Source organism: Astatotilapia calliptera, chromosome 7, assembly GCF_900246225.1.
Source record: "Astatotilapia calliptera chromosome 7, fAstCal1.2, whole genome shotgun sequence".
NCBI lineage: Eukaryota > Metazoa > Chordata > Actinopteri > Cichliformes > Cichlidae > Astatotilapia > Astatotilapia calliptera.
In genome coordinates, this window is record NC_039308.1 from 26,693,435 (window position 1) to 26,705,213 (window position 11,779).

Here is an 11,779-nt window from a genome sequence, read left to right on the forward strand (position 1 = left end):
ATACTAAGCAACTGAAAAACAGTAGTGCATAACTAGGCTATTAAATGCCCTGCATGTTCTGTGGAAGCATATAAATTGCTTCGTACTGTGTGCACCTTTGACCCGTTACTCATCCGAACATGTCACGTATCTGGCTTGTATAACTAGTCCTGACCTTGAACTTACTCTGCACCTTCCCACAAGTAAGTAGGAAGTTCAGTGGAGATTAAAAATATGCATTGAACTAGATAAAAAATATAGACACGAAATGTTTCATCCACACAATTTGCAACAGCACAACGTTTGATATCTCTCTTTAGTGTTTTGGTCTCTATCTCTGCACGTGTATTCTTGGACCCTGAAAAAAAATAGCTCTGCAAGAATAACAGGTAAAAAAATAAAAAGCAACTTTTGGCTGCTCACTTATTCGCAGGGGGTCGCCACAGCAGGTAGCTCTGCGTGTTTGATTTGGCAGATTTTTACGCCGGATGACCTTCCTGACGCAACCCCAAAGTCACTTGTGTCTCCTCGCTGTTCAAAAATATTTCCCTTCTAACAGGCCTTGATGCAGCCTGATAGTGTAGCTCCACTCAATCTAAGGCCACACTTACTTTAGGCTATCTATCTTCTGATTATTCCATAAGCTGTTAGATTTATTACTACAGTGTCAGTTACGGAACAATGCGAGCACCAGCTTCTGTTTCATTACCTATTTTTCAGGTGATTCTTTCTCTTTATTTTACCCCTTCATTCCTAATTTTAAAGCCTTGATCATCATTATTAACATTACCAGTGTACACACTAGTGTTATTGTTGCGATCAAGAGCAATTATCGGATTAGTCACACTGATTAAACCTTTTTTTTTTTTTATTCTAGTGCAACCTGGTGTAATTATTACTGCCTTTACGATCTAGAAAAAAATCTAGGAAAATCCCGTCTGATTGTCTAAAGGCCCTGCTGGTCACCATATTCCAAATCATAATAAATAACGGGATTGTGAAATCAACGCTTTTAAATTGACTCAAATAGACTGAAATTAACAGAATTGTACAAAATTAAACTTTAGCTTTTCTTTTTAACTCCCGCTTTGTCTTCTGTGGTAAACCACTAATAAAGGCTGTCACCTCGTGTGCATACATTCCTGCTTTTTCTCACGCAGTTACACTTCTACCTCTGGGAACCTGCTTGTCTAGTGTGACGGGTGTTTGATGGACATGCTCTTAGCATAGTGAGCATTGGTTATTTGTTCCCCAGAACTCATGCAGAGCTATGCTCTTCTCATGTCTCCCCTCTAGGTTTGCCCAAGAGAATGCTTCTGTTGCCTGTCATGAAAGTGCCCGCCTACCCCGTCCCCCACTACCACTTCTTTTAGCATAAGAGACACGCCATACCAAAATGCACCTAGGTTTTCTGTAGAAGGGAGACAGTTTTTTTTCTTGTTCTTTTTTACAGTATGACGAAGGGGAAAGGATTAAGGACTTGAGCTGAAGATTTGTAAAAGTGCTTTTTTGCTTATTTTATATTGTTTTTGGTTCCAAAAACTTTTATGAATATTAGAAACCCTGCAGGTTTTAAGTTCTTAAGATATAAAAACATTTAAAAACTTGAAGGATTTGTACTGTGAATTGTTACCTCATTCTTTGAGTCTAAATAGTAATATATCTATCGATCCATATTTCTATCGATATATATATATATTTAGCCTTTTGTTATTTTGTTCTTTCCTTGCTAAAGACGATGATATCCTTTGCAATATGACACACACATCACACATATTCTGTGTACAAAGAAAATAATGTGAGTGGTGTGAAAGATGTATAGGAACAAATCATCAATGCTGCAAAATAAAGTTTATCTTCAATAAAAGCTGAACAGCTCCTGTTGTATATCTCATTTAAAGGCTTTCAGCTACGAAGGAACTTAATAGAGTAGCGCCTTCCTCTTTGGTTCTGTTTGGACTGGATTTGTACTTATGTCACCTAACGTAGACAGATTTACCTATCCTTTTTCAAACCTGCAAATAGTACTATAAAACCTACACTATTAAACCTATAAATAGTACTAGTACTGTTAATATTCCAAGCTCATGCATTTGCAAATATTGAATTTCAGTACCTCGTCACCTCTCAATTCATCTCTTTGACCTTCAGCTTAAAGATTACTCAGAGAAAAAGACAAAGACGACATGATGAATTTAGAACGCCCTAGTTAGATCCTCCATCTTGCATTCAGCTGCACGATCTCATTACTGCATGTGGAATTAATATTCGGCAGGTTTCCCGCAGCTCTCAGAGTTAGCGCCTACAGTATTGCATTTGTTGTAATGTGAGCTAACGGCAGTCTTTTGCAACAGAAGAATACTGACATTGCTTAAAAGGACCTCACTAGCATAAATCATCCTACAAATAATAAACTTAATATGTTCTGCACAGACATTTAAATCAGTGTTTTTCATCTTTGCCTGACATTCGAGTTGTAGCTCCGTGAATCATACTTCACCGTCAGCATTTTCATGTTGTTGTTTCATAATTTTCAGTGTCATTGTCAGTATGGTTTGTTGTGTTTGCTCATTTTTTTCCCTCGATGCTAAGCACCAGCACCAATAATACCACTAAAACCTGGGCTTAAAACTATCCTCTATAAGATGATTGTAAAGAAAAAAACAGTCTTTATAAATAATAACTAAGAGGAAAATGGCTCAATGTAAATAGAGTGCAGTGAAGGTGAAACTCAAGCTTATTCCATCAACACACCAGTCAAAGAGTGCCAATCGAGACAGAGTTCTGCCCGTGGCCCTTCAACCACGTCTTGGTCATCCAACCAGCAAGTGATAACCACACCCCCCTTCGAGGACGTCTCCATGGTTACGGCTATGAGGCGCAGCCATTGGATGAGAGGACCCAATGTCTTGTCCAATGGTTGGTTGAGCTCCTCTGAGTTGTTATAAAGCCCTTAAATAATCTCTGTCCTTCTGAGACGTTAACTTCAATCTTACACGATTGAACACTATTACCACTTCTTCCATTTTGTGTTTGTTTTTTTCTCTTATTCTTTTTGTTCAGGTTGATATTATTTCAATGCATAAAGACCCAAAGATCCATAGAGAATATTTACTCGTTTTGATATTTAGGGAAATATGTTTTATGGCTTTGTTGCACTTTAAGTTAGTTAGTTTAACATAAAGATTGTAAGCAGGGGGAACAGCTAGCCAAACTAAGCTCAGGAGCTCGCATTGTAGAAATGTGGCTGAAATTAAAGCAGCAGAAACTAAATTATCATGATTTTTAGTGTCTTACTCTGCACCTTTACAGGACATGGGCATAGAATCCCCAGGGGTGTCCAATTATATCTGCCACCTGGACACCAGCAGACAACCCTTTGAGTCTGGTTGCAGGGTGGTGCCACCAAGGATCAGACTTGTTCTTGGACTGTGCAGCCTGAATTAAAAGCTTGGGTTCTTTGTTGTGTTCCCCCAGCCTTTCCTCACCAGTTTTTGCAGTGTAATAAGGCACATTGTCTTTCTGTCCTATCACGATGGTCCGACCCAGTGAGACAGACCTTTAACTAGACACTTCTTTTAATGTTCTGACTGGAAAATGTACATTTCTTCTAAAGCAACCAGTTTTCTTCTGAAAAATCAGCTCCACAGCCACGAGAGGTATTACAGATCCTAATAACACAATTTAGCACAGTGTGTTAAATAAACTAAAAGTGTAACTATTAGTCTTCCTGGCGCCCCTAGATCCTATTTTTGTCCTATTTTTGGACAGAGAGAGGCTCGCTGTTTCCCCCTGTTACTAGTATTTTTGCTAAACTAAGTGTCCTTTGGATGCATCTTCATATTCATTAGACAAGCGGCATTGATCTTCTCATCTTCTTATCTTCCAAAAAAGCCATTAAGAATATTTCCCAAAGTGTTTTGACTATTGCTTTAATTTAATATACAGGACATTTCTACACACATTTCTACATTCTGCGCTATTTTAAATACACTCATATAGTTAATATACTTATATACCACTTTAAAAAAGTGTTTTAAAAACGTGTACTAATTAATCAATCTTCCTTTTTCTCTGATCTTCGTCACTGCAGGTGGTCTATTTATTGACAATCCTTTCTACCAGCCGCGCACCATCGCTCCTTTTATCATTCATCTGGGTCCACAGGATCTCTTCTCTGACTTCTAGAGGCAGCACATTGTTGGAGGCGCTCTTCACACTTACCTGGCTGCACACATGCCCATCTGTTTCTCCGTCTAATGCGGGCTGCCTTTGAATCCCAGCTGATGGATTCACACATTCAGAACGGTTTCAGTTTGATCAGTCTACTGACGAAACTTTCCTCCTGAGAAAAAAAGAAAAGGCAGAAACTATCTGAACCATCGACCGAGAGGCACAAAGCACCTCTTTCTGTTTCCTCGTCTCTTCACCCAGATCATCTCCTCAGAGGAGAGCGACTTTACAACAAGCAATACTCGGATTTTACGAGAAACGTTCAGCTGTGACTGTGCAGGGCTGGGCTGGACTTTCTTATAGCAATACACCTGAACTCCTCTCTTTGAGCTTACTTACTTACTTGAGAAGATGTGAATGTCCAACAAAGTTTTACCCAACACAGCATTGCAATAGCTTATTTTGATTGTATATTCAATGTATGTGTGCGTGTGGCTATAATATAACACATATATACACACACACATATATGTATGGTGTATTTCTATAACAGTGTGTTGACAATATTAGTATATGATGATGTATTTATGTAAATACTCTATAAAATATAACTATTGTTGTTATAAATTATTTTAGAATTATAAAGTGTAATGTAACTGTAATATCACAGTATAGCTTTCTTCCAATTTTATATACACTGAGCAATTGAAGCTAGTTCTAGGAGAGGCAATATTATCTTTGGTATTCCTATAACCTGTGCTGTTAGAATAATAATGCTTCCTTCTTTCCTTCCTTCCTACTTTTCCTCTATCTTTGATGTCTTTCTGAGCCTTTCTGAGCACGCTCTCTGCTGCCCGAGGTTTGTTTACACTGCCCGGACCAGAGGTGCTCGCTACTGAACACACTTATAACCACACACTGACACACAGACAAACGCACACTATTCCTGTCAGAAAGCACATTTTCTATAGTCTCATTGCTGGCAGGGAATACTGTTGTTACAGTATGTGTATGCTTGGATGTACACGCTCCTCCCTCTTCCATTAATGGACACACCACCACCTCGGCACAGATCACACATCAGCTCCGTCCCGCAAGCCTTATAGGGACCAAAAGCACAGCTCACTGGCACTTCACTGTTTCTTCTTTCTGCAGACACACACATTCACACACATTGTTTCCTCCAGCTCTCTGTGGCTGTTCTCTGCTGAATGGAAGTGATGCTGCTGGTAGCGAAAACACATGAGCATCTTACAGGTTGGGAAAGATACAATACAAATTAATATTTGGGACAGTTTTTTCACAGAAATGTGATTTGGGTCATCAGGAGTTTGGACTGAGAATGCAGTTTAATCATCGTTGTACATGAACGTAGTTATCAGTGTCAAAGCTGTCTTTGGCCTCATGTTACCTTACCTGAAAATAATTTAAGTATCAGATTCGCATTTGGTGTTCAGCTCAGTTGTATAAGGGAAGAAAAAGTTCAATCTGTGGATATGGTCATAGCCATGTGTCTCTAAATATTGAGGCTAAGATGACCAGGTCAATGACCACAAACTTTTGACATAATTGTACAGTAAAGGAAGGCAAATTAGCTTTTCATGTCATCCTAAAATTTTGAGTAGTTGATTGTGTAGTACTACTGTTATAGCACAATTTATGTCATAAAATTACTGGCAGTTTAGGTAACTGTAAATTCTAAAGCAGTCCATTCAGATTCTGTTTGGATTTGATTTTGCGGCATCAAATGAAGCACAATCCCTCCAGATCAGCTGATATCAGTGCCAGCCCACGTCTGCTGGTTATACACAGCCAAGTGGTTAATCTCATGTAAACTTCACTGTTTGAGGCTGTAGTCACTCAGACCTAGAGACTGGTAAATGACCCCGTGGCTTATGGTTGCTTTGGTTGCAGATGAACCTATCCCCTTTTTCAGTTTGCGTGACACTTACTTCATGTTCACTACCGCTTGGACAGCAGTCGGTTGAGTGCTTGCGGACAAATCTGCTTCTGCACGCAAATTATAGGCAACCTGTCAGTGACGAATTACAAGGAGGTTTTCAGTACGTCACTCTGTCTGTGATCGATTTCACCGGGCGGTGGCCGTCAACCATTCACTCAATACACACGTTTCCCTGTCTATGGAAGGTTGCCTGTCTCTAGGCTTGTGTGGCTTGTGCACCTCTGCAGGCCACTTTGCAAACCACTTTCACCCCCAAACCACATTTCATCCCGTATCTGACTTAATTAGTGTGTATGTGATCAATATGTTCGATAGTTTAAGACTTGTCATTGATGGCTGATCTGTACAAGGGATCTTGCCCACAACACAAAATGTAAATCGCCGTTGCTGTGCATGATGTTTGGGGGGGGTTGTTTTGTTTCTCACATGGTTTTGAAGATTTTTTATCGCTGTTCTTTCTTATTTTTAACCTTTAGTAGAGAGAAGATGTCAGTCAGCAGAAGCTACAAAATGTGCATCAAAAACCTTTGATTCTCCTCACATTCGCCTTGATCTGGGCGCAAGTTTGATCTCCTGTGTTTCTGCTGGCTTTGATTCAACAAAAAAAAGACATCTGAGAAAAAGCCGATAGACACAGCATGACTCTAAAGTCAGCGTTTCTAAACAATAAGCCGAATTAGAGTGAGATTTTGCGACATTACTACGCTGAAAATGAAAAGAACTTGACAATTTTTGCAAGGATGGTGATAATTGTCGTGCGACTGAGAGGTCGAGTAGCAAAATGGAGGCTGTTGTGTACTTCCTGTTCCCATAATGTGTCTATAATCTCTAATATACGGTTATTAAATCTTCAATCTTTCATTTACAGTTGTTTGAAATCCTAATGACAGCCTGGCTTTACAAGAGTAAATATTACTGCTCTGACATGGAGCACAATTAAGTTAAGATGTCTCACACAAACTAGATCTCGATTTATTAATTGGCTGTGGGTCTTTGCTGTGAATGACTGTTTCTTTCTTTTCAATCTTTTTATAGTGGTTTTCCATTAAAGAAGAGAGCCGCTCTTGTTTGATCTCTAAAAGTGTAGAATAAAGTTTAGAGCAGGCTTTGCTCTTACTTTTCATTTACATGGGGAATTCACGTGGAGGTGAATAACTTTGAGGTTAGCTGTGTGGAAACAGACCTCTATCAGCTGAGAATTTCTTCTAAAATGCCCTCCTCCCTGCCCTGCCTTCAGCTCCCCCTCTCTGCCCCTTTCTCACTCTCCAGATGGTCCACATTAATAAGGCAGACAGTCATACCTCAGTGAGCAACCTTTTCATTTCCCCTCAGACTGTACAGACACATTGGAGGAGTCACCCTGACTACTGACCCAGTCCTTTTAGTCTGTTGGCCGGACAACCGTATTCAGACGAAGGGTGGCGAGGTTGAGAGCACAGAGAAAGCGGGTCAGTCTAAACCTGGCACAGGCAGCTTAGCGGGAATGTGCAGGCAGTGGCTCCTCCAGTCAGCAGTATTTTTTATTTATTGGGGAGCTGCTGTCTCCTAAATGATACCACCATATCTAAAAGCATATTTTTTTCTTAGTAATCTAGTAAGGAGATGAGAAATCTGCTTGATGTTTCAGCTGAGAAAATATACTCCAAGTATCCAAGTTGTTTGGGGATTTAAAAGAAATTACCAAGAGAGAAAAATAAGAAGAAAGAGGAAAGAATTCAAAATATAGTTAAATATAGTATATTGAGAGACTGAAGGGAGGCTGACTGATGAACTGACTAGATATCTTCCGCTTTTATTAGGTCAGTGACAAAACCAGCCGTACTCCACCAAAGTGTCTCAGAATAGAAAATATTGCAGTGATGTGTTTTTTCTGGAAACACTTATGAGCGGCTTGAAAAGAAATGCCAGTGTGAATAATGTTTTAGAACATACTGGTTGTCTTTTCTGGATTCCAGTCCCACTGATGGATGTCATTCCTACTCTAGTAGTCCCCAAGATCACTATAAACGAGTAAACAGCGGCACACAGATACATCCCTGTTATTCTGCATCTACACTGCCTCTGGTGGGCGTTCAACAAAAACTACACCTGTAAATCTAAAAAGCACAAAAGACGCACGAGCAATACACTCACGCATTGTACTCAGGGCTACCTGACACGCACGTGTATGCAACAAGACAAACACACACAGAAGCACACATGTACTCAAATGTGTAAATATTTCAGCTTTTACCGACAATAACAGCCAAGCGCACTGAGTCGACATGACACTCTTTGCTCCATGGATTGAGTATTTGTGAACTATGTGAGTCACACAAGTGGTTGGACCTTGTTTGTACATTAGGATATGAGCCATGTATAGCTGAGAAAACACACCCACACCTGCTCTATTTATTAGTGCTTTATACTAGGCTGTCTGTAGCACTGTACATACATTGCTTTTTTGTTGAAATGGCAGTTACCTGTGTGATAAATTAAGCTATCAGAAGAAAAGAAGAAAGAGTGTTGTCTCCAAAAAGTGGCAACACATGCAGGAGATTTGAGTGTTTAAATTCTGCGATAGGTTCAATGGTTTAAGAGATCGGAGAGATTTTGCTCCCCGTTTATATCTGGAGATATAGCCATGTTTCCCAAAGGCCCCTCTTCTCCTCCTGCCAGATCAAAAAGGAAAATGCATGAATGCCTTTGGAAAACAAGGAGGGGTTTTTTTCCCTACACGATGGGATTCATCTACACACCAAAGACTACGAAGCCTTTGCTTCACAAATCTGATCATCCTGCAGTCTCAGAAGTGAGAGATGTGATCTGTCTAGACAGTTATGAAATGTCAGGAAAGAAGGGGGGAAAAGAATGCTCTCCTGTGTGTAAATCTGAAAGAAAACCTGTCTTGCTCACTCTTGCATTAGCACAGAAAGTTGGGGTTTAAATCTGGGGATCATGCTAAATTTGTCTGGAAGCAACGAGAGAAGTGCCGTAGGAAGACCCGGAAAGTCCATCCGCAAGTGATTCTGAAACTCTGCAGCGCTGCAGAAATAGATCCTGGATTATGTTTCCACTGCTTAGGCACAGACTAACTGCAGAACAGATCATTTTCTCTGGGTGTGTGCGTTTATGTCAGAGGGTGGGGCGATGGGGTATGTATTAACACACCCACATGCAGACGCATGCATACACACATACATATACAGCACTGCAGTCACATCAAGCATGTTGTTGCATACTTCCTGGTCATAATTCATGGATTGTTCACGTCCATCGTCCTCCTGATAAATGATCGAAGTCTTTTGGTTGGGAATGTACACAGTCGTTATGGTGATTGTAGAGTAGAATGTATTTACTCGTATAAAGAGTAAACTTGTTTTTTGTAGAGAAGCATATATACAGAATATATATGGATAAATACATATATATACATCTATATATCTTTTGAACTACTTGTGTGTAAGGGTTGTTTTGGGTGCATCTACCCTGTTAGGATTCATATTTCTTTTTCCCCTTTTTTTAATTTTTAATAATGATGTTTTGGCAAAAATAGCATCTCATGAGTGATGATTGTTTTCTTTTTCCTGTAAATATCTTCCTTTTTTTTGTCTTTGACCAAAAGGGGAATAAAATACACCGTTTTATGATGCTGCCTATGAATTGATGAAGTGATATCTGCTCACAGAATCTATTTGTTCCATTAAATGATCAAAGTCAAAGGAGCTTGCAAAGAAAAGCGTCTGGACTTCTTTAAGTTGCTTGAAGACGTTTCACCTCTCATCCGAGAAGCTTCTTCAGTTCTAAGGTCAAATGGTGGAGAGTCCCAGATATAAATATGATATGTATTTCAGACCCAGCAACACGCTCAGACAAAAACTGGTTCACCCGAAAGACAAAACGCCAAAACACAAACTTAACAATGTGGTGTATGCTGTACAGTGCAGCGAGGAATGCTCAGACCTCTACATTGGAGAGACCAAACAGCCACTTCACAAGCGCATGGCACAACACAGAAGAGCCACCTCCACAGGACAAGACTCAGCAGTCCATCTGCATCTTAAGGATAAAGGACACTCTTTGGAGGATGCCAATGTTCACATTTTGGACAGAGAGGACAGATGGTTTGAAAGAGGAGTGAAAGAAGCCATCTATGTCCACTGTGAGCGACCATCTTTGAACAGAGGCGGGGGTTTACGACACCAACTCTCTGCCATCTATAATCCAGTTTTGAGATCCCTTCCCAGACGCCTTAACGCCCACTCACATCCTGGGCCATCTGACCTCAGGAATTCGCATGATAAGGTGGGGCCAGGTTTCACAATGAACTCACCCGAAACTCTGGCTGATTGGGACCCACGCCCAGTTTCACACCTTGGCTCAGGCGATTAGAGGATTATCAGGGGGTCCTTTTGTCCCTCTGTGGGGGGTCACTCCCACTAGGTTTATATCTGGGACTCTCCACCATTTGACCTTAGAACTGAAGAAGCTTCTCGGATGAGAGGTGAAACGTCTTCAAGCAACTTAAAGAAGTCCAGACGCTTTTCTCTGCAAGCTCCTTTGACTACGATGACCTGGATGACTGAGAACCTTCACAGACATTAAATGATCAAAGTTACATTTTGTGAAACTCTACAAGGTTCTGCTTAACAGAGGCCACTGATAAAGAATGACGAGCGTGATTTGAATTCGCTGTATAGTTTGTTTAATTAGTAGCAGCATTAACATCAGTGATGATCTGTGGTTGTCACTGTTCTTGACATACAGTAACCAATGCTTGATGAACTGAAAATAAAACTGAGAAAGTGCTAAAATCAATATCTGAGTATCTTTTTTTTTAATTGTCTCACACTGATGCCTATCAAAAGGGTCTGACCATAAAATAGATCTAGATTTTTATCTAAAATACATTACTGTGCAATAGTCTTGAAACAACATCATTTATTTGTATTTTGTTATGAACATGGGAAATGTGTACATCAGGGATGTCATACAGATTTTACATGGTGGGCCACGTACAGCTCACTTTGTTTCTACGTGGGACGGACCAGTGAACATTTCTGTCAGTGTTTAATCCCTGAGATGTCTGAATATAAGGTAAAGAAGTTCAACTGTATTTTTTAGTTTTCCTACATAATAATTGTAAGAAATGTCTAAAATTACAGAAAAAAACATTTTACTGAAATTCCTATAGAAGATCATTAAACAAACTGGGACTTTACTATCATTTAATTGCTTATCTGTTATTTAATTACTAGGTCTTTATCAATAGAAGCTGCAAACCAATTTAAAATTTGATATTGGACGTTGGCTGCCTTATGTTTCATTCTCTGTCAAGATGATCCCACACTGCTTCAATATTGTTGAGGTCCAGGCTCTGGAGAGGCCAATCTATTACTGATAGTTTCTATCCAGGTATGCTTTTTATTGTCTGTGTGTTTAGGATCATTGTCATGCTGAAAAATGAAAGCAGTTTCAAGTCAGATGCTTTAAAGATGGAGGATCTTTATGTTTTTTTATGTCACGCCATAATGTCAGACTCAAGGTTATGGACAATAATTGGTAAGTTTCTCTAAGAGTTTCAGCACATAGTGGTTTAGAAACATAAGCTGTCAGTCCTCTCTAAAGCAGTACTGCTTATGGCTGAGTCTGAGTATCCAGTGACATCTCCAGTAGTCAACACCA

The 11,779-nt window shown here is 39.8% G+C and overlaps 1 protein-coding gene across 2 annotated transcripts in view; it reads left to right on the forward strand.

Annotated features, from left to right (window-relative positions):
- Positions 1 to 9,843, forward strand: part of strbp (spermatid perinuclear RNA binding protein) — a 103,579-nt gene extending 93,736 nt beyond the window's left edge. For both annotated transcript variants that reach the window (XM_026174137.1, XM_026174136.1), the window contains exon 19: positions 4,073 to 9,843. In XM_026174137.1, coding sequence (XP_026029922.1) covers positions 4,073 to 4,167 — 95 coding nt within the window. In that variant the 3' untranslated portion in view covers positions 4,168 to 9,843. The remainder of the gene's footprint in view (positions 1 to 4,072) is intronic.
- The last annotated feature ends 1,936 nt before the right edge of the window (positions 9,844 to 11,779 follow it).